At 57.5% G+C, this 21,319-nt stretch overlaps 2 protein-coding genes across 7 annotated transcripts in view; both read left to right on the forward strand.

Moving 5' to 3' along the window:
• The window catches only part of Strn4 (striatin 4), a 23,186-nt gene extending 8,628 nt beyond the window's left edge, over window positions 1-14,558 (forward strand). The window contains exons 5-19 of one of the 4 annotated variants that reach the window (XM_046455715.1): window positions 2,093-2,290; window positions 4,489-4,630; window positions 4,734-4,943; window positions 7,188-7,347; window positions 7,906-8,019; window positions 8,334-8,449; window positions 9,858-10,033; window positions 10,119-10,166; window positions 10,478-10,599; window positions 11,063-11,233; window positions 11,369-11,509; window positions 11,908-12,006; window positions 12,182-12,268; window positions 13,361-13,594; window positions 13,784-14,558. In XM_046455715.1, the coding sequence (XP_046311671.1) occupies window positions 2,093-2,290; window positions 4,489-4,630; window positions 4,734-4,943; window positions 7,188-7,347; window positions 7,906-8,019; window positions 8,334-8,449; window positions 9,858-10,033; window positions 10,119-10,166; window positions 10,478-10,599; window positions 11,063-11,233; window positions 11,369-11,509; window positions 11,908-12,006; window positions 12,182-12,268; window positions 13,361-13,530 (1,954 nt within the window). In that variant the 3' untranslated portion in view covers window positions 13,531-13,594; window positions 13,784-14,558. The remainder of the gene's footprint in view (window positions 1-2,092; window positions 2,291-4,488; window positions 4,631-4,733; window positions 4,944-7,187; window positions 7,348-7,905; window positions 8,020-8,333; window positions 8,450-9,857; window positions 10,034-10,118; window positions 10,167-10,477; window positions 10,600-11,062; window positions 11,234-11,368; window positions 11,510-11,907; window positions 12,007-12,181; window positions 12,269-13,360; window positions 13,595-13,783) is intronic. The other 3 variants (XM_046455716.1, XM_046455717.1, XM_046455718.1) reach the window with 3 other exon arrangements.
• A 2,229-nt stretch (window positions 14,559-16,787) lies between these two features.
• Prkd2 (protein kinase D2) overlaps window positions 16,788-21,319 on the forward strand; it is a 28,367-nt gene continuing 23,835 nt past the window's right edge. The window contains exons 1-3 of one of the 3 annotated variants that reach the window (XM_046455646.2): window positions 16,788-16,914; window positions 17,348-17,751; window positions 19,992-20,130. In XM_046455646.2, the coding sequence (XP_046311602.1) occupies window positions 17,512-17,751; window positions 19,992-20,130 (379 nt within the window). In that variant the 5' untranslated portion in view covers window positions 16,788-16,914; window positions 17,348-17,511. Of the gene's footprint in view, window positions 16,915-16,946; window positions 17,078-17,347; window positions 17,752-19,991; window positions 20,131-20,267; window positions 20,348-21,319 lie in introns of those variants that run through there. The other 2 variants (XM_046455647.2, XM_046455648.2) reach the window with 2 other exon arrangements.

A 21,319-nucleotide genomic window follows, 5' to 3' on the forward strand; every position in this document is an offset into this window, starting at 1 on the left:
TAAGGGTAGTGTGAACTTATTATTTTTTATCTTTTAAATTTTATTATTTTTGAAGTACAGGGACAGAACTCAGGGCCTTGAGCACGCTAGGCACTTGCTCCACTCGCCTATATTCACAGCCAAATTATTTTTTTTGTGGGGGGGGGGGCACCGGGATTGAACTCAGGGGCACTTGACCACTGAGCCACATCCCTATTTTATGTTATTTAGAGACAGGGTCTCACTGAGTTGCTTAGTGCCTTGCCGTTGCTGAGGCTGGCTTGAACTTGCGATCCTCCTGCCTCAGCCTCCTCGGCACTGGGATTACAGGTGTGTGTCACTGTGTCTGGCCCTTATTACTGAAAGGATTTATACATTTTAGAAAACTTGGGCTGGGCCTAATATACCCACCTGTAATTCCAGTACTAGAGAGGCAGGAGGATTGCAAGTTCAAGGCAGCCTCAACAACTTAGCGAGTGAGACCCTGACAAAAATATAATAAAAAGATCTGGGGATGTTGTGGTAGAGTGCTTACCTAGCATGTATGAGGCCCCAGTCCATCCCTAGGACTGAAAAATATTAATATTAATAGTAAATAAACATTACTCATAATTTTACCCTGGGGATTTTATGTGCCCTTAACAGTTTTGTCATTTGTATTGTTGACTTCCCAAATGGGGGCAGGTAGACTCCCCAACTCTTCTGTGGCTGGGTGTTACATAAGCCATGATTTCCCTTTCGCTGTTCCAGTGTTTTGTAGCACGTTGCTTTTACTAAGTGTCGTGAACATTTTCCATGTAAATTATTTGTATTGTATTTCATTGAGGTTTTTAACTCTTTGGTATTACAGACATTGTGACATACATCAGGAAGCTGTCCTTGGCTTCCCCAAGCTCAGTAATCGGCAGGTGTAGCTGCCAGTTGAACGTGCACAGTCACCCCAGGCGACATAAAAATAATAATGATGCTAATGGGTCACATTACCAGGTCCGTGCTGTGCGCCTGGTTCCTCTCCTAAGTGTCTGTCCCTGTGCAGTGTAACTGCCAGCATTCCCCTCTTCACTTTCACAGTGAGGAAGCTGAGGTGCAGACAGCTGCTCAGAGCCACAGTTAATACGCGGAGGGTCTGCAGGGGAACCTCAGGCGTTGCTCTAGGAGGCCACCTTCTTAGTCACCATGCTTCCCTGCCTCAGACACTCGAGGGGAAAGCAAAAGAAGGCACGCACAGCCTAACTAACCAGAGGTGGCATCAGCTCCCAGGGGACAGGATGAACAGAAAGGACTTCCTGGCCAACAGGTCCCTTGTGGAGCCTCAAGGCACTGTCGTCTTATCTTTTCAAGCCGCAGATACCCACAATTGATTTTTTGTTCTTGTTTGTTCTTTTTCTTTTTTTTTCCTTAGGCCAGTCTCAGCTGGCTTCAGTTTTTTAAGTTGCAGAAGCAGTATATGCTCAGCTGTAGAAGTAAGTGGAATAAGCTGCCACAGTCCCTTTTGCTTCCCTGACCCTACTCTGTAAAGGTCACTGCTGCTCAGTTTGTGTCTTTCTTGGAGGACATAACACAAGTGTGTGTTTGTGTGTGATGTAAGCTTATATACACCCTAACATTTTTTTTTTTTTCTTTTACCAAAACGAATCCATGGGGCTGGGAGTACAGCTCAGTCAGTACAGTGCTCGCCTTGCATGCACAAAGCCCTGGGTTCAACCTAGCACCACACACACACACACACACACAGAATCACATGGAACATCTAACTTGCCGTTTTCATTCTGCCGTTTGCCAAAGCCATCTTTCTCTGGCCCTCTGATGTGGTTGCTCTCTGCCTAGAGTCCCGTTCAGCAATTTGCTGGCACAGTCCCCTTCAGTGGACATTGAGGCTGGTCCTGCAGTTGGGCTCTCCCCTCAACGTGCCAGGGACACTGTGTGCAGCGTGCATGTGGCCCACAGCTTCCACTGAAACAGTCTGGAAAGTGTAACTGCTGTGCCAGGGTGTGCCTGTGGAAAACTGTGGTGTCTTAAACGGCCCCTTGAAAGGCTGTCACAGTTTGCATTGGCCCCTGCCGTCTGTGAAGTAGCTCAGTAGGTTCTGACGTGTTGTGGCTCTGACCTGTAGGTACCTGGAAGAAGTGGGCTACACAGACACCATCCTCGACATGCGGTCCAAGCGTGTACGCTCCCTGCTGGGCCGCTCACTGGAGCTCAATGGGGCCGCTGAGCCTAGTGACGCGGGCCCCCGTGCAGCGCCAGGCCCTGGGGGGCTCAGTGGCGGGGAGTCGCTGCTGGTGAAGCAGATTGAGGAGCAGATCAAGAGGTGAGTCCCTGGGTGTCCTCCTGATGAATGCGTGTCTGAAAGCCAGCATGTGCTCCTGGGTTTCCTGCTGGCCCTTTCTGGAGTGTATTGTGGGTCCATTTGTCCTGGAATCCTCTGTACCTCTATTCCCCTGAATTCTCTTCTGGTCCCCTGTAGGCATATTCTCCTGGCCTCCTCTCCAGGCCTCCTACCCGATGCTCAGTCTTGCACACATCAGGTGGACCCTTTGGCTTGACAGCACTTGGTGGGGAACAACACGTAGTTACCAACCTCTGGAGCTCTTATTTGTCAGAGTTAATAATGTCATTATTAGGTGAAATGTTAAGCATGGCGGGAGATGGCTAGGCATGGTGGTGCTTTCCTATAGTCCTGGCTGCTTGGGAGGCTGATGTGGAAGAATTCCTTGAGCCCAGGAGTTCAAGGCCAGTGGGCACACACCACAGTGAGACCCTGCCTCAAAACAAAATAAGGCTGGGCATGGTGGCGCATGCCTGTAATCCCAGCAGCCTGGGAGGCTGAGCCAGGAGGATCCCAAGTTCAAAGCCAGTCTCAGCAACTTAGGCCCTAAACAACTTAGCAAGACTCTTTCTCAAAATAAAAACAAAAAGGGCTGGGGATATAGCTTAGTGGCTAAGTGTTCCTGAGTTCAATTCCTGGTACCTAAAATAAAAACAAGAAGTGATGGAAATAGTGCTATTTTGGATGAGATAGGAAGGTGACATTTGGGCAATGGTACCTAGAAGAAAAATGTTCTAGGCAGAGATAACGGTGAAGCCCCTGTCCTGAGAGAGACAGGCGTGGTGTGTGCAGGAAGCAGGAACCCGTGTGGAGATGCAGGCCTGAGGGCTGTGGTGAGTGAGGCCGGGTCTTGAAGGCAGATCATGCTGGGTACTAGGAGGCGCCATGGTACACACTGTAATCCCAAGGCTCAGGAGGCTGAGGGAGGAAAGCCAGCTTCAGCAACTTAGCAAGGCCCTAAGCAACTTAGAGAGCCCCTGTTTCAAAAGAAAATATAAGAAAAGGTCTGGGAATGTGACTCAAGAGGCCAAGTACCCCTGGGTTCAATCCCTGGTATTAAAAAAAAGTTGGATTCTACACTTGGTGTTTGTGGAACCACACATTGGTTTCTGGTAGGTCTGCTGTGATGAGAGGCTGTGGAGTCAGGGAAGCTGGGGGAGGTGAGGCCTGAGGGCTCTCAGAGGTGGAGAGGTGGGAAATGGTGGCTTCTCCTTGGTTGGCACTATTTAAAGGATTTAGGTGACGGGGAGCAAAGGAAGTAGGGTTTGGTCTGAACGATGGAGCAGCGTCTCCTAAAATAGGGAGACTGGTGGAACCGCAGGGCTGTGGAGAGCAGGTTGAGGGGCCCGTGTGGAGCTTGGCCCAGGTAGCCCCTAAACGCAGCCCTAGTTCACCAGTCCCTGGATGTTCTTGGGAAGGCAAGGTCTGTCCACCATCAGTGAGGGAGCAGGATAGATGGCCTGGGGAGATCTGAGTCCCCTGCCTTGAGATGTGAGAGAGGAGCCAAAGGGGGGGGGAGCAGGGGGGGCACTGCGGGAGGAAGCCACGGGATGAGTGTGGGGAGGGTCTGGGGGTGCTCCCAGGAGAAGAGGGGGAGCACTAGGCTGGGCAGCCTGGGTGAGTCATCTCTGCACCCAGGGGCGGGGGTCCCCGGCAACTGAGAACTGTGGCAGCCAGATGTCAGAAGGAAGGGGTTTGCTTGACCCGGCCTCTGCTGGAACTTGTCATCAAGGAGGTAGACGTAGGAGTGCCATCTGTCGCTTGGGTGGCCCAGGTCCTGCAGCCTTGCTCAGCCATGGCCCCGGAGGCATTGGTCGGGCGGCCAGTTCCTCTTCCCTGCCTGCGACTGACCTGGGCTTTGGGTTGGATTGACCGTGGGAATAGGAGCTGCTGCGCCAGTGGCACTTCCCTTCCAGCTTGGTCCCTGGGGGCAGGTGCAGTCAGGGTGGGTACGGGGCCTCCAGAACCCTGGCGGGAGTTTTGGGAGGTGCTGGGCTATTTTTGGTCTGAATGAGGGATCTGCTGGGCAGAGCCTGGGTCAGGATGTGCGTGATCAGGGTCCAGGCTCCTCAGGGCTTAGGAACTTCACTGAGTCCCGGCTTCGCTACACGCTGGGCTCCTTCCCACCTGGGATTCATCGCCTGGCAGGACTGATCTCCTCCTGTCCTTGTCGTGGGCAGGAATGCGGCAGGCAAAGACGGCCAAGAGCGCCTGGGGGGCTCGGTGCTGGAGCAGATCCCCTTCCTGCAGAACTGCGAGGACGAGGACAGCGACGAGGATGACGAGCTGGACAGCGTGCAGCACAAGAAGCAGCGTGTGAAGGTGGCCCCCTCGTGGTCCCACATCAGTCCCTCCCTCTTGACCGCAGAGGTGCCCCCAGGGCCTTTGTCTGAGCTCCCCCCAGCTGCCCCCCTCCTTTCCTCAGCTCGAGTGCGTGGACTGGAGACTCCTCTGGAGCTCTGCGGGCGACGCCACACCAGCCACGTGCCCTCGGTGCCCTCTCAGGCTCTCGCCAGTGGAGTCAGTGTTCTTGCTGTGGCTGTCTCTCTCTCCTCCAGTAGCCTGGGAGCTCCATCAGGAAGGGACTGTGGCTCTGTCCCTGTGTCCTCAAAAGGGTGTGGAACAGAGACGCTCAGTAAATATTTGTAAATGGTGTGAGTATGGCTGAGGCCAGGTCAGCCTGGGTCTGGGGGGGCTCTAGGACGTGGGTGTCTAGTCTTCTCTTGGTGTGAGGACCCAGGCCCAGGGACACTGCCCTTGGCGAAGTGTCCAGGTTGCCTCAGCGTGGTCTCGAGAGCTGGCTCCCGGCGCCGCCTATGTGTCCCCCTGCTCCCTGCCTGCCAGAGCCCCCGTGCTTCCGCCGTCTCAAGGATGCTGTCCTTAGACCTGGCGTGGTCTTGTCTATCGAGCAACATCAGTTTGGGCCTTCACTTGGCCAGCTCTGTGCCAGTGGCAGAAATGACATGAAGGGTGCAGCTCCTGACAGGGAGCCGCTTGTGGCTGGTGGTGGCCTTGTGGAGTCCTGTGCAGGAGGATGAGTCATGGAGGCAGACATGTGGCCGGAAGGAGGGGCCTGTGGGAGACGGCTTGGGCCTCCCCTGAATCCCGGCCTTCCCAGCAGCAGCCTCTGCCGAGACCCCCTTCCCCACTTCCCTCGACTCAGCTCAGACATCACCTCCTCCTGTGGTGACATGGCCTTTCTCTGGCTTGCTTTCTGCTTGGTGTCCCCCACAGGGTCAGGAACCTCCCATGGGCTCCTGTAGTCCTTGGACTCTCTCTTCCCAGCCCTGACAGCTCTGGCGTCGGGTCTGTATCTCTTCCCCAGCCCCTGTGAGGGATGGGTTCGTTGTGGCTTCTGTTCTCCTTCCAGTGCCCCCGTCGTCTCCGCACAGGGCCCTGCCTGGCCGAGGCCTCTGGTTAAGGCTCTGAGGGGAACAGAAGGCACGGAACTGCATCCACAGGAGGCCTGGAGGGAGGGCAGCAGGGCTTGGAGTCTGGGGCCTCTCACCTCCTCCCTGGTCTGGAATACGGTCCCTCCTGCGCCTGGGGAGTCTTTCTGTCGCTTCCTCTGGGAAACCGTCCTCCCCTCTTGTCCTCCCAGCAGAAACAACCACTGACTTTTAATATCCCATTAGGCCTCCACATCTGTCACCGCAGTTGTGCCTTGTGCCCTGTGGGCTGGCTCGTGTGTCGGGGTCTCTGCCTCCCCCGGCCTGTCTCCACACGGCAGACCGACCCAGCAGACCTGCTGTGACTCCTGATGGGCTGGTGGCCTGGCCGCATGTGTAGGGCACGTGCTTCTCTTGTCTTAGCTGGTTTCTGAACACATGAAATGGGGCCGAGTCTCCGGTCTCTGGGTTGGGCTGTTTAAAGTGAGTTGATACATAGCCCTTAGCTGTGCAGAGGCTACCCTCCACCAAGAGCCCCCCATATGGCAACAGTTGGTCACTGTTAGGCATGCTTGGAGTGGGGTGGCTCCCACAGGGCTAGAGTGTGATGGGAGAACCCTCTCACATGCCTTTTTCGGAGTATCTGTGATGGTTCCACTTGTCCGTGAGTCCTGACCCGGGCCATGGCCTCTCTGGACATGCTGTCTAAACCTTGACCATGTCCACTCCTGTGGTCCCCAGTGCAGGCCAGAGTCTGGCCTCTCACAGGTGCCCAACAGGCGTTGCCTCCAGATTCAGTCCCAGCTCAGGCCTCACCTGTAGCGGGGTCAGCCACACCCTGGAGGAGGCCACAGTTGGCTGAGGCTGCCCAGGGCATGGCCTAGCGTGGACTTGGTGGCTACTGGGGCAGGTGGCTTCCCTCTGCCCAGTGACCGTGGTGGCTGCGCGGGCTTGTTGTTACCTGGAGCCAGGTGTGCAAAGCTCATCCAGTGTCTTTCGTTCTGTTGGTGCGTGTGACTAGTGGTTAATGTCATGGTTACTGTTACGTGCTTAAAATGCTGCTGTTGTCCTTTAACTGTGCGTCTTTGTGCATTCACTTGCGCACAAGTACGTGTCCCCACCTGACGGCTTTTTTTAGCATGTCTTCCCAAGAAGCCCTTTGGTGGGGTGGGGGCAGGAACCGGGCAGGGACGGATTCCAGCCGCAGGTGGAGGAGGACTGCCAAGAGGTCCAGGAAGCCAGGATGAGGGGCCCCTGGCTCAGCCCTGTCCCTAGTGCTGGGCAGCTGCCGAGGGCTCCAGCAGGGGGCGCCCCAGAATCTGAGTTGACCCTCCAGAACAGCTGGGGTTGGAGCAGGGCACCCAGGCAGGAGGGGTATGAGGGTGCCAGGCAGAGAGAGGGCTGGGGACTGTGGCTTGTCTGTTCCCAGAGACCAGGTGGGCTTGGTCCCTGACACAGCCCTGACCTGCCTGCTTTTGTCCACGTCCCAGCTCCCCTCCAAGGCCCTTGTTCCCGAGCTGGAAGACGAAGACGAGGAGGACGACTCAGAGGATGCCATCAATGAGTTTGACTTCCTGGGCTCAGGAGAGGACGGGGAGGGGTCTCCAGACCCTCGGCGCTGCACTGGAGAGGGGAGCCCCCACGAGCTGGGTGAGTCGAGTGCTATTCAGCTGCCTCCACTGGCCTGCCTGCCACCAGGGCAGACCTGGCCCTGCGCTGGCCCCACAGCCTCCGCAGCTGCTTCCTGCCAGGTCTCTCCACCGGATGGATACGCTTCCGAGAGGGGAGGGGCTGGGGGGAGCAGGGGCTGGAGCCAGTGGCCAGGCCCCTCACCCTTCCCTGGAAAGTCCCGGGGGCCACAGGCAAGGCCATTCTTCCTGGAGCTGGGCCACTGTCCCCCTGTGGCCAGTGTCCAATACTGGCTGAGCTTAAGGAGGGAACAGGATAAGGACCCGGTGGGGGAGAGGCAGGTGGGGCAGGGCTGCGTCTTCCTCTCTGTTTCGTGACTCCTTGCCAGGAGTGCCCTTGGGGAGGTCACATGGGTGGATGGCTGGGACGGAGGCCCAAGACAGGGCAGAGACTTGCCCACCACCCAGAGGGTCCCTCAGTTTCCCACGGCTGCAGAAAGGCCTGTGGCAGTGGAGAAGACGGCACCCTCAAGGCTGGGTCGGAACTGGCGGGTGACTCCTGCCTGTCTTCTCCCTGTAGAAAGCCGTCGTGTCAAACTCCAGGGAATTCTGGCTGACCTTCGGGATGTGGATGGGCTGCCCCCCAAAGTGACTGGCCCACCTCCTGGCACGCCTCAGCCTCGGCCTCACGAAGGTAAACCCCACGCCCCAGTGCCTTGGGGCTCAAGACAGAGGGAGGCTGCAGAGCTAAGCCCAGGGCTTCTGTGTCCTCAGGGGCAAGGCCCAGCCTCCAGTCTGCAGCCTCCCTGTCCCAAAAGTTCGTCTGTCTGTCTCTGTCTCCTCTCCTTTTGTCTGTCCTGCCCTGTCTGTCTCTCTGTCTCTTCCTTTCCAGCTGTGGTTCTTGATCTCGTCCTCCTCCCTCCCTCTTTCTCGCTCCTCATCTCTCTCTGCCTCTCTCTGCCTCTCTCTCCCTGGCCCTCTCTGCCCCTCCCACCCTCCCCCTACCAGGTTCCTTTGGCTTCTCCTCAGACGTCTTCATCATGGACACTATCGGGGGCGGGGAGGTGAGCCTGGGGGACTTGGCAGATCTCACCGTCACCAACGACAACGACCTCAGTTGTGACGTAAGTTCTCAGGTGCCCCCCTGGAGTCACGCTCAGTGCAGCCCTTGCCAAACTCTGGCCACATGTCCTAGGCCTGGAGTCAGCCCAGGACTGAGGTCATCCTAGGCCCCAGGAGGTGCTTCACCTTGTTTGTCAGGGGTGCAGGGCAGACCCTGTGGCCTGTGTTCTGAACCTGACACCTTAGTCAGGCCTTGGGCCATCTGGGGATTTCTGGGGCAGCGGGTAGGGTGCGTGTGAGCTTTTTTTCCGGGCAGATCAGGACCTTGAGTGGTTGATCCAGCAAGATAGGAGTCACGGTGTGGAGTGCAGGAGTGGGGCTGGGCACAGGGTCTGCCTGGAGCTGGCCACGAGGCTCCCCCACTCCCCCAGGGGGCGCAGGAGAAGTTCTGCCACAGCTCCTCTGGCTCCAGGGACCCTGCAGGGGGCTGAGCCAGGTTGAGGGGGTCATGTGGCATGAACCTCAGCTGGGGCAGGACACTCGGCCAGCCGGACAGTCTGAGTCTGGCCCTTCCACATCCCTGCTGGGTGTGTACCAGCACCCTTGTGAGGGCAGATGTGGGCCTCAGGGACTCATCCATAGAGGTCCGTGGGTTTTGCCCCAAACCTCCTCCTCCTGCATGCTTGTTTCCATTTCCATGGCAAAGTGTCTGGTCTCAGTGTCCTCCTGTTTCCCTGCAGCTTCATGGCCTCTTACCCATCTCTCTGCAGCTATTCTTGGTTTTTTTTCCTTCGTATTTTGTAGTTGTAGATGGACACAGTATCTTTATTTACTTTTATGTGGTGCTAAGGATCGAACCCAGTGCCCCTCCCATGTGAGGCGGCTGCTCTGCCACTGAGCCCCAGCCCCAGCCCTGCAGCTGTTCTTCCCCTAATCTGAGCTTCCCTGGATTGGCCCGAGCAAGCCACGGAACTCCCCTGTGCTGAACCCTTCTGTGACTCCACCTTTCCCTAAGCCTTTTTCTTATGGTGAAATGCCTATTTCTGGGTGTGGCTCACCATTCTGCCTCCTGTAGGCCTCTGGCTTCATCCACCCCTCACCCATTTCGTGAAGCCCAGCCATGCTCTTTTTTTTTTTGTAAAATCAGGGCCTTGTGCATGAGGCAAGCACTCTACCAGTACCAGGAGCTGGGTATTCTTGATTGATAGCACTGCTCATAGTGTGTGGTGTGTGCAGACGCCCCCTCTGAACTGCAAGACCCCAAGAGTTCAGGCCCCTTGGTTTCCCCAGCACCTGGCACATTGCAGGGGCTCACTGAGTGGGTGAGGGGCTCTGCTGGACATGGAGGAAGGGAGGGTGTCCAGCTGGAGCGAGTCTGGGTGGGAACTGGAGGTGTCCTGGGCCCGGGTGTCAGTGTCTGCATGAGGGCCAGAGTGGACAAGGGGACACTGAGGCAGCTTGCCCCCTCAGCTGTCTGACAGTAAGGATGCCTTCAAGAAGACGTGGAACCCCAAGTTCACCCTCCGCTCGCACTATGATGGCATCCGCTCCCTGGCCTTCCACCACAGCCAGTCGGCGCTGCTCACCGCCTCCGAGGACGGCACGCTCAAGCTCTGGAACCTGCAGAAGGCAGTCACGGCCAAGAAGTGAGGGCAGCAGTCCCAGAGCAGGGGTGGGGCCTCCAGGCTGAGGGCTGGGGGTCTCAGTGATGCTCGACTCTGTCTCCCCCAGGAATGCTGCGCTGGACGTGGAGCCCATCCACGCCTTCCGGGCCCACAGGTAGGAGAGGCCCTCCTAGGGGCCAGTTGGTGGCGGAGGCTCAGTCCCCGTGCCCTCCATCTTGTGTGGCACACCTGCACGCTCCCTCACTCCTGGACTGTCGGCCCCACGTGCTCCTGGTGGTGGCCTTAGTTTGGCTCTTCCAAGTTGGAAACGAATAGGGGTTGGGGACAGGCAGCTTGCCTGGGTGGCATGACCAGGCCTGACACTGAGTTACTTTTGGCCATCCTTAGAAATTTCATGTCCCCACAGCCATGGAAAGTTTTGAGCTGCCTGTCTCACCTCCCTTTCCCCACCTTTGTCCCCTGCAGGGGCCCTGTGTTGGCAGTAGCCATGGGCAGCAACAGCGAGTACTGCTACAGTGGAGGGGCAGATGCCCACATCCACAGCTGGAAAATTCCAGACCTCAACATGGACCCCTACGATGGCTATGGTGAGGACGCCTCCCCACTCCTTCCCATGTAGGCCACCTCGTGCCCACCTGAGGCACTGAAGCCGGGGTACAGGGTTCCCCATCTGGCTGGAACCAGGAGCAACTTGATTGGGTGTGCAGCTGAGGACAGTGGCACGAGGCAGGGAGATGAGGTGGGAAGGCAGAGCCAGGACGCCGGGGGCAGGGTCCAGCACGTGCCAGGACTGGTCAGCCAGGCAGTCTGTGCTCAGGCTCAGCAGGTCTTTTCACGGCTGGCCGGAGGGTTTGTGAAGAGGATGTGGAGAAAGAGACGAGGCGTTAGCTGGGCCAGGCGGTGGGGAACTGGGCTTTCTCTGTGGGAGCCAGGGTTCGGGTGTGAGGTCAGGTAAAGCAATGGCTGCGTCCCAGTAGAATGAGAGCCTGTGGGCCATCCAGATGGGCAGGCAGCCCTGACGTAGCCTATTTTCTCCCTGGGCCGGCCCAGACCCAAGTGTGCTCAGCCATGTCCTAGAGGGCCATGGGGACGCAGTGTGGGGCTTGGCCTTCAGTCCCACCTCCCAGCGCCTGGCTTCCTGCTCTGCCGATGGCACCATCCGCATCTGGGACCCCAGCAGCAGCAGCCCAGCTTGCCTCTGTACCTTCCCCACAACTGGCGGTAAGTGGGGCCTCTGGCACCCACACTGGTGTGGTAGAGCTAGAGGCCTGGAGAGAAGGGGCAGCTCCTGAGAGGGCCCTGGGTAGCCAGGGCAAGATCCGGCTCTTTGGGCAGTCTTCTCCCCTCTGCCCTCAGAGCACGGGATCCCCACCTCAGTGGCCTTCACCAGCATCGAGCCTGCCCACGTCGTGGCTTCCTTCCGCTCTGGCGACACTGTACTGTATGACCTGGAGGCTGGCAGCGCCCTCCTCACACTGGAGTCCCGAGGGAGCAGTGGTAAGGGGTCTGAGGGCTTAGGGACTGAATAGCCTGTAGGGTCCCAGTTCCTCCAGTAGCTCTGGGGACTCAGTTGCCAGTTCGCTCCCCTGTGCCCTCAGGGGCTCTAAGCAGGAAGGAAATAAGATTGAGTGGAGACGAGCCATGCTCCGGCACATACAGGTCTCAGGGGAGGCCAGGGGCAGTGTGTCATGGCCGCCTTGCAGAAAGGACAGAATATTCTACATCCACTGCAGAGGAGGCCCAGGGACCATCTGGTGGAAGCTGCACCAGGGCAGATGGAAGGGAATGGCCTCTTGAGCTTCAGGCACGGGCACCATGGGCAGTGCTGGAGCCCCCTTGCCCGTCCTGTCTCCCCGGTTTTCTCCTCTGCATCCTTCCTTCTCTCTTCTTTCTAGGCCCAAGCCAGATCAACCAGGTGGTGAGTCACCCCAACCAGCCCCTCACCATCACTGCCCATGACGACAGAGGCATCCGCTTCCTGGACAATCGGACAGGTGAGACCTGGCCTCCAGCCGGCCCTCCCCCCCTGTGCTCATGAGGGGTGGGGCGGAGCAGACTCAACCCAGAACCTGGGGTCCACATGGAGCCCCTATATGCCTCTCCAGCCCTCTCGCCTCCCAGGCAAGGCCCGAGGGAAAGGGACCTGCCACCCACCCTCTCTCCCTTCAGGTAAATCCGTGCACTCCATGGTGGCCCACCTGGACGCAGTCACCTGCCTAGCCGTGGACCCCAATGGCGTGTTCCTGATGTCAGGAAGTAAGTTGGGACCTTGTGGCTGCCCCCTCCCCACCAGAGGAGCAAAAGCTGGGCACTGACTCAGGGGCTCCCTGGGCTGGAATCCACATGGGCTGGGAATCACCGGTGGCAGGAGAACTGCTGGTCATGACAGTGGTGACAGACAGCTGTGTGTGTAGAGCCCACTGTAGACACTTCACCTGTGTCACTTTGTTTACTCTTCTGAGTCACCCTCTATGGTGAGTGGTTTTGTCCCCATTTTACAGTTGTGGGCCCTGAGGCTCAGAAGTTTCAGAACTGGATCCTTGGGGGTTTGAACGCTTGCTTCTGCCCTGGTCTCTGGAGGTGGGCACTGTGGCCCAGCATCAGTGGACTGTGGCTGGAGGGCAGGGAACAGAGTTCCCTGGGGCTGACGGGCAAGGCCTGCCTCCCTGCCTCCGACTCCCTTGGCCAGCCTTGGTAGTAGTGTGCTTGTGCCCATGTGCACAGAGTGGGGATGAGGCTGAAGGAGGCCCAGGCCTCTTTCTGTCCCTGCCCAATGATGACAGCAGCAGTCTGTGGACAGTGTGAGGGGACTGTCAGTAAGACTAAACCTGGTGCAGAGTGTCCTCATCCCGGGCTGGGGCCTGCACGAAGGGCTCCACCGGCCAAGCCTTCAAGGTCCCAAGTCTGGCCAGGCTGCCTCTCCAGCCTCCCCAGGAGTCTCCACAGCTGTGACCCTGCCTGGATGGCCCTGTGCCCTCCCTCTCCTTGGGTGCCACCGCCTGGAGCTGTTTCTTTCTTTTTTCTCTTTGATACTGGGGTTGGCACATGTTAGACAAATGTCCCACCACTGGGCTATGTCCCCACCCCTGTCTGCTGTTTTGTTCACACTGCAGTGTCCACAGGGCAGAAAGATTAGCCAGTTTTGTCTTGTGACCCTCCCACTCCTGTCTTGCAGTAGGTGCTCAGTAAACACCCAGTGACTAGATGGATGGTTGATAGGATGGGGACAGGTCCATCCTTTGGACAGAGCCCCCACCAGTCCTACAGCCTTAGGATGAGGCCAGGTGAGGGCCTCCAGGGCCAGGTCTGGGTGAGGAACTTGGTGACAGTCCTCCCACTCCTGCACAGGCCATGACTGCTCCCTGCGCCTGTGGAGCCTGGACAACAAGACGTGTGTGCAGGAGATCACGGCCCACCGTAAGAAGCACGAAGAGGCCATCCATGCTGTCGCCTGTCATCCCAGCAAGGCCCTCATTGCCAGTGCTGGCGCCGATGCCCTGGCCAAGGTCTTCGTATGATGCCACCTGGCCCCGCCCTGGCCACCACACTGGCTGGGGAGTGGGCCTGGCAGGTGGGGCTGAGGTGAGTGGCAGACCCTCTGTGCAGGAGGGGAGGACAGAAGGCTCTGCATCCTCGTCCCCGAGGACCCCACAGCCCTTTGGCCTGGCACTTGAGGTTGTGCTCAGAAAGACTTGAGTAGCCTTTGGGCACACTGAGGCCCAGGGAGGGTCCTAAAGGTGTGGTCAGGTCTCCCTTCCTTCTCTTCTGCAGGTGGCTCCCAGCCTGACTCTGGGGGTCAGAGGTCGGCCTCTCCCTGCCTGCCGTGGAGCCTGGCGGTGCTAACAGCCCTTTCTCCAGGAACACCTGTACCCAGTCTGGGGATGGGCCCCTTTAGGAGTTGCCCCTCGAGGATGGCCTCGGGGTTCTGCCCGTGCCCTGATGCCCACTCCCGGTATCTCCTGCCTTCTTGGGGGCAGCACAGCCAAGTATTCTTGGGGGTCAGTTTTTCTAAGATGCCGGGAGGTACCAGGTGCTCCCTTGAGCCCTGCCCCTCCAGGCCTGGCAGGAGCTGTGCTGGGAGGGGTCTCCAGGGGCCACTCACAGGGCCCCCCTGCTTTTTAGACACTAACCAAGCCTCCCAGGCCATGGACCTGCCTGGGGAAGCAGCGCCTATGGCCCTCCTCTGAGAATGGCCCTTCCAGATCCCCACGTTCCCCTGGAGAGGGATAGCCTTCTCCAAGGGCCTTCTTGAGCCCCTCCTTAAGGTGTTGGAGGGTGGAGTGGGGGCCCCTGGGCCCCCCCATAACTCCCTGTATATCTGTATAAATAAATGGGATTTTAATGGCGCCCCGCCCCGTTATCACTGTGTGATGGTCTGTCGGTCTCCTGGCTACACACTTCACCTCTATTTATTTCACTTTCTTTGTTTGGGTTTCACCCTCTGCCCACACCCTTGATCCCCCTCCAGGTTCCTGTTTATAAGCCCCATCCTCTCTGCCCCTGAACTTGTATGTGAAAACTTGTCTCAATAAACCCTTTGGAGTAAGATGGGTGCCGGTGCCATCTATTGAGGAGGCTGGGGACTTGGGGGAGGAATCACCCCCTCTGCCTGGGTGGGTGGAGCTTGGGGGGAGGTGGAGTTGGATGGGTTGAGGTTTTGTGGTACAGCAGAGGGGTGCTGGCCCGGTGCTTGGGCGGGGTGCTGGTGGAGGGGCGGAAGTAGGGGCACAGAACCGAATCTCCTTGTGCCCCTTCTTTCTGTTCCTGAGTGCACGCTCCCAGGGCAGGACCCTGAGGAGCAGATGTCACAATGTGACAGGTCAGCCGGAGACCCTGGCCACCTAAGCATGTTTGCTGGCTGGTGCTGAGGACTGAGCCTCCTTCCTGGTCCCACTCCACACCTGGGCCCCTGGGGAGCAGGAGGGAAGGGGGTGGACCTGGCAGCCATGCTCGGAGGGTCCTGGAGGACGAGCAGGAACCCAGCCCTCGCCACAGCGCGGAGTCCCTGCCTTCTCAGTGGTTGATGTTCCCTCTGCTGCACTGGGAGCCAGTCCCTTTTCCTGACATTTAACCAGTTCTCACAACCTCAAGTAGGGGCCACCTATTGTCCCCTTGTCAGAGGATGAGGTGGAGGAGGGGTTGCTCCAGGGCTCCAGCACGTCATGGGAGTTTGTATGCAGTCCTATCTCTCCCTGCTTGCTCTGGGACCTCCACCTCCCAGAGCAAGCACCTCCACCTCCAGGTGAGTCCAGCCCCTCTGTAATACGCCTTTGATACCTGTGCCTCTTCAGGCCCTCAGGGCCCAGGAACTCAGGGAGGATGAGGGCCTGTGCTGGCATTTCACAGGTCATCCACCCATCTGGAAAAGGGTTAAGTGGACAGATGAGGAGGCGACACAATCAGGAGCCTGGCTGTGGGCTCCACGTGGCCTCAGCCCCCCTCATCCCTCTGGGCTCCATGCAGCTTCCCCAGGTGGTGGTTTGGGTTTTCGCTCCAGCCTCAGACTTCCTTCCCCACCCCAGCCCCCGGATGTGGTGACAGAATCAACACTGTACCAACCTCAACTGCCCCCAACAGCCCTCTACAAGGAAAGGGGGTTCTGCTTGCAGTCTCCGTCCTGGCAGCCCTGCTGGTGGAGGATCCAGGCCAGGTGGGTGGCCCAACTTTATCAGGGTGCCTCTGCAGCTTAAATTTAGGCCTTGACCTATCTTGGAGGGGGTGATCTTGGACAAGTCACTGCTCTTTGAGACTTCAGCTTCCTGTATGTAAACTGAATGGTAGCTACTATTTGATTATTAGCTAAGGAGGAGAAACCCAAGTCAGAACGGCCCCTGAGGGGGCTGTAGGTGTGTTCAGCGGGCCTGACACACAGTAGGCGCTCAACAGATGCTGGCTGGATCTCTAAGGGAATAAAAAAAACCACCCATAAGCCCCTGAGTGCTTGAGATGCTACCCCTTTTTCTACAAATCACTAGCGAAGGCTACGATTTACCAAACCTTGTTCCAGGCACCTGTATACCATCTCATCAGCCCTCACAAAGACCCTCTACGGTCAGTCCCTATTACAGTCCCATCTAACAATGGGGAGTCCGAGGCTCACAGAGCCCTTAAAATCACATGCATGGCCCTAGGAGATTGTTGGATCTCCAGCCTGAAGCGGTGCAGGTGTGCTGCTCTCCCTCCGGTTCCCCCAGCCCTTGCACGCCACAGTCCTCGGGTCAAAAGGAAGGAAACTGCACCCCCTCTGCACTGCCCTGCAGTCAGCTCCATGTCCCTTGCTCAAGGGCGCTGGGGACAGACCTGCAGCCAGACTCCGCCTCCGTGTTCCCATCTGGGGAAGGGGCGGCGGTGCACCGAAGCACCCCCTCCTCTAGGATGGGGCGCGGCGAAAGCACCGGCAACACTCTGGGAAGTGAGGCCGAGCCCGGAAAGCGGGCCAGACCTGACTGACACCCTGTTTCCGACCCTTTCCCCCGCGGTGGGCGCCGGATGCAGGCCAGCCTTAAAGGACCAATGTCTAACCCCGGCCCCCGCGACCTGAGGCGGGGTTAGGGCGGCTCGGCCTCCCTGTCGGCTCAGGGAACAAAGTCAACTCTGGGGTGGCCTGGGGAGAGGAGTCAATCCGCCCTCCGGCCCTCCATCTACCACTCGGGGCCCCCGCCAGGTTGGGAAGGTCCCGCCCCCAACTCCAAGGCACCGGGCCCGCCCTCCCCTTCCGTCCCCGGCCCCTCGGAAGGTCCCGCCCCCTCCATGACGTCACCGAGCCCCGCGCCGATTGGCTGTCGGCACCATCGCTCGGGACACTTCCTCCTGGGCCGCAGCTGCCGACTTAAACTTGGAGGGGGAAAAGGGCCACCCACGCCGTGCGACCCTCCCTTGCCCCCATCCCCACCCCGCCTCCGGTAACGCCCCCTCCCCTGCGTCCCCCGGCCGAACTTTCTTCTAACTTCCGCGACCTGTGAGCTTCCCTCCTTTCTACCCCGGCCCCTTCTGTCCATCCTTGGGTCCAGCGGACCACTGGGATCCCCTCGACCCCCCGCTCGGACTCCTGCCCTCTACTCCCAGGTGCTGAACCCCTCAGGTTCCTTCTCAGGTTCTCTTCCTAGAGCCCCTGGAACCCGGGATCCCCCGCTCCCCGAACTCCTCTCTTCAAGGGGCCTTTGGATCGCGCTGCCTCTTGATCCCTGTAACCCTGACCTACTAGATGTTCCTTTCTGATTGCTTACAATCTCTTGTTCGCTTGGTCCCCAAACCACTATTTCTCTCTTTCTGATCTTCGTGATCCCTCGATTTCTCGTGTGTGGTCCACCGGAGTCCTTTTCTCTCGTTTCCCAGGATCCTGTCATCCTCGTCTGTCGCTCTCAACCTGCCCGCGTTCTCTGCTCCATCCCTGCGCTCCTACCACAGCTCACGAGATCCGTCGGATCCAGGGCCCGGGTTCCCAGGGCTCTCCCAGCCGGATCCGGGTGGGCGCCGGGCTGGGGGTCCGGCCAGCCCTCATGGCCGCCGCCCCCTCCCATCCCGCCGGGCTCCCGGGTTCTCCCGGGCCGGGTTCTCCTCCACCCCCCGGCGGCTTGGAGCTGCAGTCGCCACAACCTCTGCTGGCCCAGGCTCCCGCCCCGGGCTCCGGGGTCTCCTTCCACATCCAGATCGGTCTGACCCGCGAGTTCGTATTGCTGCCCGCCGCCTCAGAGTTGGCCCATGTGAAGCAGCTGGCCTGTTCCATCGTGGACCAAAAGGTGAGGCTCCCTCTCCAGCTTGTGAAGAGACCCTAGGAGTGGGATACTGTGGCAGAGGCCGCTGGGGCCTGGCCTGCCTCAGGGAGAGTGAGGGGACTTGGGCGACTTGAGGGGTAGACATTGGCTCCCAGTTGAGTTCTCACCCCAACGTTCCAAGGAGGCCCAGAGCAGGGGTGGGGTGCCACAGAGATCTCCCCAAATTGAATCCTTGAATGTTCTTGTTTTCTGCAGTCAGCAGGGAGGAAGGGGGGGTGCCAGCCAGTTGTAGAGTGGGGAGAAAGAGGCAGGTTGGGGAACAGAATGGAGGGACCTCCCCATCCAGGCCCATCCCGGGCCTCCCATTTGGTGGAAACAGTAGAAATTGAAGCCAGGCTGGTGATGGTGATCGGGTGACATGTGTGAGTGTGCTCTGTGCATAAACTGTCAGGGGCAAGTGAGGTCTTAGGGCCCAATTCTTGCCCTCCCCTGGACCTGAGATGACTTGGAGGAGCAGGCACCCCTTATGCACCCCCAGAGACTCTGGGGACCCTAGCACTTCTCCAGATCACACTGCCCCCACCCTACCCTCAGCCCCCTGGGGCACTGGCCCAGGGATCATGGCAAAAGGGAACCCAGTAGATCTGGATAACTAAATCTTAGATTGTTAAAAGAATAGTGGGTTTTCATGTTCAATACCAGGCTGTAAAAATGTTAGATTTGTAATTCAAGTAGTTGGAATATGTGTCCTAAGTAGTTGAACTCTTCTGACATTAAAGTGTTCAAATATTAGAATCCTAAGTTATTGAAATACTAAAACTTTTGAATTTTTGATTCCTAAGTTGTAGGAACCCTAGAATGTTAAAATGTGAGGATTTTGGAATGCTGAGTTGTTGAAATCTTTGATGCTAGATAGTCAAGTATTAGAATCCTAGCCAGGTGTGGCAGTCCATGCCTGTAATCCTAGCAACACAGGATACCCAGGCAGGAGGACTGTAAACTCAAGTTCAGCCTCATCAAATTGTCGAAGTTGTTTCTAAACAACTTAGAAAGACTATCTCAAAATAAAAAATAAAAAGGGCTGGGGATGTAGCTCAGTGATAAGCATCCCTGGGTTCAATCCCCAATACAAAAAAGAAAAAAAAATTAGAATACTAGTTTGTAAGACTCCTAGAAGACAGTGATATTAGACTACTGCTGACCTAAGTTATTGGAATCCTAAAACATATAGTGTTGGAATCTAGAGTATATGAATCTATAATGTGAGCATACTGGAATCCCAAAATATCCAAATTCCAGAATTTTCTCAGACCCCTGGAAATGAATCTCTTGGGCTTCAGAGAAACATCAGGAAGTAGGCCAACTCCCTTATTTAACAGACAAGAAAACTGAAGTTTAGGTTTAGTTTGGTCAGGTGGTCAGGGCCAAAGTGATCCTGGTTCTCTGTGGAAGGAGAATGGACAGGGTTTTGCCTACCAAACCCCCAAATCTAGCAGGCCCAGCTTCCATCCCCTCAACTCAGCCTGCTCCATGGGAAGCCAGGCTGGGACAGAGACAGATATTCCCCTGGGTGAAATCCTTTGTCCAAAAGCTCAAATCCGCAGCCCTCCGCCTCTCCCCCTCCCCAGCTTTATTTTTCTTCCCTCCGGGTCCAGGTGTGGTGGGGCCTCTTCCTTCCTTCTCGATGCCCCACCTGGGCAGTTTCACTTTCTGTTCTACCAGGTTTCATTTCCGGCCCCCCCCCCTTCAAGGTGGGGACTGGACACCTGGGTCCTTTGAGCCTGGGGTGAGAGGCACCCTGTACCTCCAGGATCCTGGATCCCTAGCCCACCTCCCCACCCACTTCCACACTTCTAGATCCCCTCCCAGCGCGCTGTGCTCCAGGGCTGGGCCTGGAGCCAGGTAACAGGGACAATAGATCCAGGAAGGAAGCTGGGGTGGGGGGTGGGTGGCGGATAGAGGAGGGGGTGCTCATTCAGGCCCCCCCTCCAGCTCTGGAAAATTCTAGGTGTCCACCATCCCGGTGCCATTAACCCTCCCACCGGCTGGCCAGTCCAGCCACCAGACTCCCTCCCAGTGCCCCCGCCCAGCACACCTGGGGCCCTGGCATCCTGCCCGGCTCCAGCTGGGGTTGGGAGGGGTCAGGCAGGAAGCCGGGGGCTGCGGGGTCTCAGTTTCCGGGGAAAACCGCCAGCCCCGCTCCGGGACGGCTCTGTAGGCAGCTCTGAGCTTTTCCGTCTCCACCTCCCTCTCCCGCCCCTCAGTTCCCGGAGTGTGGCTTCTACGGCCTTTACGACAAGATCCTGCTCTTCAAACATGACCCCACGTCCGCCAACCTCTTGCAACTGGTGCGCTCTGCCGGGGACATCCAGGAGGGCGACCTGGTGGAGGTGGTACTGTCCGGTGAGAGGCAGTGGCCAACCTAGGGGCGGGGCCTAGGACGGGGGCGGGGCATCTGGAGGAGGCGGGTGTGAGAGGGCGTTGGACTCAGGGGCTTTTTTTTTTTTTTCTTTTTGCCGTGCTGGGAATCACCACGAAAGCCTACCACTGAGCCACACCCCCAGCCCCGGAAATGTGCTTTTTAAAGCCGGAGCCAGTGGTTCTTTTCCTGCTGCTGCAGGTTAGAATCACCTGGGGGGCTTCTGCAGCCTGCCTCTCCCGACTAGATAGATGTATTGAGTTCCCCCCGCTCTGCTAGTGAACCATCCACCCACATGGGCGACTCCCGAACAATGCTGAGACGGAAGAGCTAGACAGCTACTAGCACTGTGTGATTGCATTTATGAAGCACAAAGGCAGACAGATGAAAGCCCGGCTCAGTCACCTGGAGCCATGCGGGAGGCTGAGGCAGGAGGACGCAAATTCAAGGCCAGCCCGAACAACTTGGCAAGATCGTCTCAAAATTAAATTAAATGAAAAGGGCTGGGAATGTGGTGCTGTGGTACCGCACGCCTGGATTCAATCCCCAGTACTGCTCCGGTGGCCACTACAGAGATGTAATAACCCTGGTGTTGGAATTCAGGAGAGTGCAGTCTAAGGGACCAGGGGGTCTAAGGGACTTTTGGGAAACTGCTTTGTATCAGTCAGGATGCTGGTCACATGGTTTGTACCGTGTGAAAATTCGGATATGTGCCATTTCCTGAACATATGTTATACTTGTTACTCTTGACTATCAAGTTGAAAATATTCTGATGCTTGTGCCTCCTCCCACTGAAATGCTCAGTTAAGTCATAGTCTTTTCAAGGTGAATTGAGACCTGGTCATCTGTACTTTTAAAAATCTCCAGGTGATTCTGATGTACAGCCAGAATTTAATTCACTTGACATACCCATTTTATGGGTGGGCAAGTTCTCTGTGGCTTGACAAGTCCTTCCTAAGAGGGGGTTGTCTAAAGCTGGGTGTGGTAGCTGGCACAGGCCTCTAATCCCAAAGACTCTGGAGGCTGAGGCAGGAGGATCACAAGTTCAAGGCCAGCCTCAGCAATTTAGCAAGATCCTAAGCAACTCAGTGAGATCTTGTCTCAAAATAAGAAAGATCTGGGGATGTGGCTCAGTTGCTAAGCACCCCTGGGTTCAATCTCCAGTATCCCCCC

The sequence above is a fragment of the Marmota monax genome, unplaced genomic scaffold (assembly GCF_021218885.2).
Source record: "Marmota monax isolate L192 unplaced genomic scaffold, Marmota_monax_Labrador192_F-V1.1 WCK01_AAM20220418_F8-fsc00149, whole genome shotgun sequence".
In the NCBI taxonomy this organism is placed as follows: domain Eukaryota; kingdom Metazoa; phylum Chordata; class Mammalia; order Rodentia; family Sciuridae; genus Marmota; species Marmota monax.